This window comes from Crocodylus porosus, unplaced genomic scaffold (assembly GCF_001723895.1).
Source record: "Crocodylus porosus isolate Cpor-Errol unplaced genomic scaffold, CroPor_comp1, whole genome shotgun sequence".
NCBI classification, from domain to species: Eukaryota; Metazoa; Chordata; order Crocodylia; family Crocodylidae; genus Crocodylus; species Crocodylus porosus.
Window position 1 is genome coordinate 12,973,470 of NW_017728917.1, and position 4,014 is coordinate 12,977,483.

Below are 4,014 nucleotides of genomic sequence, written 5' to 3' on the forward strand. Positions count from 1 at the left end.
GCGCGGGGGCCCGGCCGTGCAGCCCCAGCCCGTCCGTGGTGAGCGAGAAGGAGAAGGAGGAGCTGGAGCGGCTGCAGAAGGAGGAGGAGGAGAGGAAGAGGCGCCTGCAGCTCTACGTCTTCGTCATGCGCTGCATCGCTTACCCCTTCAACGCCAAGCAGCCCACCGACATGGCCCGGCGGCAGCAGAAGGTACCGGGGCCGAGGGGCACCCGGGGCCCGGCTCCGGCCGCCCCCGGGCTCCAGGGCAGGAGGGAAGGCTCCTTGGTGGAGGAGCGGGGGTCCCGCCTCCCAAGCGCCCCCGACGGCCGGGCCCTTGTCTGGAGGGCGGCTGAAGCGCCCTCGAGTCCAGGAGTAGCAGGGAGGGAAGGGTCCTTGTGATCTTGCCTCTAAAGCTCTCCCGGGCTCAAGGGCAGGAGGGAAGGGTCCTTGTTTGGAGCGCGTGATCTTGCCCCCGAAGCTCCCCTGGGTTCAAGGGCGGGAGGGAAGAGCCCAGTCCTTGCTCTGGAGCTCCCCTCCAGCCCCGCTTCCCTCCGACTGCCCTGAGACAAGGCCAAGCGTTGCTCCCCCTACCATTTTCAAAGGCTGCTTGAACTGACCCATCTGGCCCAGTGTTTTCTCCCCGGTACAAGCCCTCATTGGGTGTCGGCGCAGACCCACCACTGGGCAGGTTTGCAGCCCTGATGGGTTTTTCTCCCCCACCCGTGCAACCGCAGGCTCTGCCGTGCGAGCTCCTTAAATTTCTCTCTTGCTCACAGCGGGTTCAGAGCTACGTTGATAGGAGAGCGCTTTGGCACCAGGCTAGAAACTTTCATAGTCTTAAGTTTCAGCCAGCAGTCAGGACGTGCCTACGGGCAGTGAGTTTGCAAGTGGCTATGTCCCCGTTGGCTAACAGGCTATGAACATCAAGCTTTGCGATGGCAGGGCTGACACAACACCAGCTCTACCTTTGCGAGTGCGTCACTACACTACAGCAGTAAACCGTTCCAGACAAAAGACTGGGAAGGGACACCTCCTCCGGACTCCCCATCAGGCGCGGTGCGACTGCAGTGAATGGAGAGATGTGATTAACTTTTCTTTCATGGCTGGTGGCACCACCAGCTAGTCCTCCCTTCTCAGACTGAAAGACTTGATACAGAAATTAGGGATTTGGAAAGCAGTTCGCTCCCATTGGCATAGGGTGCATCGCAGTTGAAGGCAGCTGACTTTCTCCCCATTGCTGTCTGAGTAGACAGATAATGGGATATGGCATGACTGGCTGTTTATTTGCTCCCCCTCCCTTTTTAATAGAGTTTATTAGGACTGCAGTTTTGGGCCTGATACTATTCTGCTTTTGCAAATGACCTTTATAAACCACACAGACTCCGGGCCGTATTGATATAAATGACATTCATTCAGTTCTGTTACACCACAAAGCTATTATTAGTCATTGGAACATAAGGACATAGAGGGAAAAAATACCAGTGCGTAGTCTGAATGCAATATAGGGCAATCTGAAGGTTGAATGGTCCCCTGCCAGCTGGGTGAAAGACATTGATTTTACAGTTAGATTTATATAGATGTATTTTCTATTTTAAGCTTCCAGTAAGCTGTGGAAACTTTGAGTTCTAGCACCTTGTTTCTTTTGCAACTTGTTAATAGCAGAAAATAAAATTGCAATAATCACTTGCACAGCTGCAAAAGACAAAGCTGGATTGCAGCTAAAGGTGAACTGATCATGAAAATCATCCTCAAATCCTTTAGCTGAGAGCTGGATGGCAGGAAAAATCCTAGTAGGTGAATAAAGATGCAGTGCTGCCAAGAGAAGGACAATGAAAATGAAAGGAGGAAAATGAAAAAAACAAACAAACAAACAACAAAAAGGAGAAATAAAAGCCTCTTAAGGAAGTGCAGGTGAAACAAATAAATAAGTAATGGGGGTAAATGCAAAGTAAAAAAAAAAAAAAGGGGGGAGGGGAGTTAAAAAGGAAAAGTGAGTCATTCTCTGGAAGATGAATAATGTAGGCAAGCATAGTTAGCTGTTTTATACAAGTAGTCCAACAATAGTCAGAACAAATGAGTTTCATTTGGAATAGTCTCCTATTATGTATCTGGGTTGCAGAAATTGTGAGGAATTCCTGTTTTACTTGACAGCATGCAAGTTCTCTTAAAAGGCAACTCGCTCTGATTTTTCTCTTCTCTATTCCCAGATTGTGTGGAGGCTCCAGGGGGGCAGACCCTGGTTTTTATTTTGCTCGGGCAAATCTCCCTTCTCCTGACATACCAGCATTGCCTAAGCAGGGAGTTGCTCTGTTGCTACAGATTGCTGTGGAAAAGGGAAGGTGGCTTCCCCCCCCATCTCCCTCAGACAGTGCATCACCCTAGCGAGGGGGCAAATGTGAAGCGTGTCAGCTCTTTTCTCTTTTCTGCCTCACTGGGGTTGGAGTTTGTCACAAGAGCACTCCTGCATTTGAGGAACTCTGTGGATGCTTGATGTCCTTTCACTTGGTTGTAGGGTCTTTTCATTGCTCCTGATCAACAAAAACCCATGTGCCCCAAGGCAAGCAGGGAGGTGGCAAGTGCATTTTCTGCCTTGGAAGGAAAAGGCACAGGTGTTTCTGTTCTCAGTGGAGCAGCTGCTGCACAGTGGGTGCATGCACCAGGTTGCTTTCTTCAGCGCAGTATGTGTTGACCACCAAGTGCTCAATAGCTGGACAGAAATGGACAGGGCTTTACTGATCATCATAGAGTTGATTCAGGCTTCAGGCAGGTGGGATTATTAGTCCAAGCCACTCTCCCTTTCCTCCCAGAGGTGCAGAAGGCCAGAGCCGTCGTGAGCCTCTTTCCAAAGAAGAGGCTGCTGCAAGGCTAATAAGGCACAGGTGTGCTTCATTACAGGCACCGAGGGCCCTGATGATTTTCCGGGAGTGGGTTGGAGAACAAAGGAAATGAAATGCTTCACTCTGCAGAAAGGATAATGCTGGGAGATGGAGATGGGGGATTTCCTCCCACTCCAGACAGTCCAGTCTATAGCTCTGGGAATGGATTTGGGTAGGACCCACCATGGGCCTGATCCAAAAGTCTTCTCTTGGGCATGCACTCCACGGGCTTCAGGGAGGGGCAGGGTGTGATATCTGAGTGTCCCTGGTTGTGATGGGTGAGTGATAGCGGGGGTGGGGAGCTTAATGCTTGGACCTTTTGCAGCTGGCTATGTTGGGGAGGGTTTCAGCAAAGCACTGAGTCTCCTTGCTGTTGTCAGTGTTAGCATCACACCTGAGCAGGGGCAGAGCAAGGTGTGGGGGTGGCTCGGCAGCAGCCAGGACTCAGAAGCCCCCTCCCTGCCACCCTCTTGTTCTGGGAGAGAGATGTGGTGAGGTTGTCTCACCCAGCCTGCTCTGCTGAGCCTGGGACCCCATCCACTCCAGTAGGGCAGGAGGCCTGGAGACTCCCATCCCTGCTGCATCCAGTGCATGCTGCAGGCAGGGCTGACATGGCTTTGCAAGGGGGAAATGAGGACATACACCCTCCTGCTGCTGCCAGGCCCTGTGGGTTACCTGATCCAGGCTGGGGGATTGAAATGGGGGCAGCATAAAGCTCCCTGGGCCCCTCTCCTGGGTCTTCTATTATTTGCTGTTGCCAACTTAGAAACACGAATTAGAGACATCGATTTTGGAGCTTGGACTCCGGAAAGTCATAAGATAAAATTCAAGACACGGTCTCTGCTGCCTGGACATTAAAGACCCTCTGGGACTTCTCAGAGTAGGGATTTATACTCCTCCTGGACACTATAATGGTTGGCTGCTCTCCTCCACCCTGGCTACATTACAGGGGTGCAGCCTGGGAGCATAGTTTCTAGGGTCGGAAGGGACCCGAGTAGATCATCTAGTCCGACCCCCTGCCATGGCAGGAAAGAGCACCAGGGTCAAACGACCCCAGCAAGGTGTTCATCTAACCTCCTCTTAAACACCCCCAGGGTAGGGGCCAGCACCACTTCTCTTGGAAGTTGGTTCCAGACCCTAGCCGCCCTGACCGTGAA

At 52.1% G+C, this 4,014-nt stretch overlaps 1 protein-coding gene across 1 annotated transcript in view; it reads left to right on the plus strand.

Annotated features, from left to right (window-relative positions):
- Nucleotides 1-6: 6 nt before the first annotated feature.
- The window catches only part of CADPS (calcium dependent secretion activator), a 245,719-nt gene continuing 241,711 nt past the window's right edge, over nt 7-4,014 (plus strand). Inside the window, exon 1 of the mRNA XM_019536711.1 lies at nt 7-191. Within this exon, the coding sequence (XP_019392256.1) occupies nt 126-191 (66 nt within the window). The 5' untranslated portion in view covers nt 7-125. The remainder of the gene's footprint in view (nt 192-4,014) is intronic.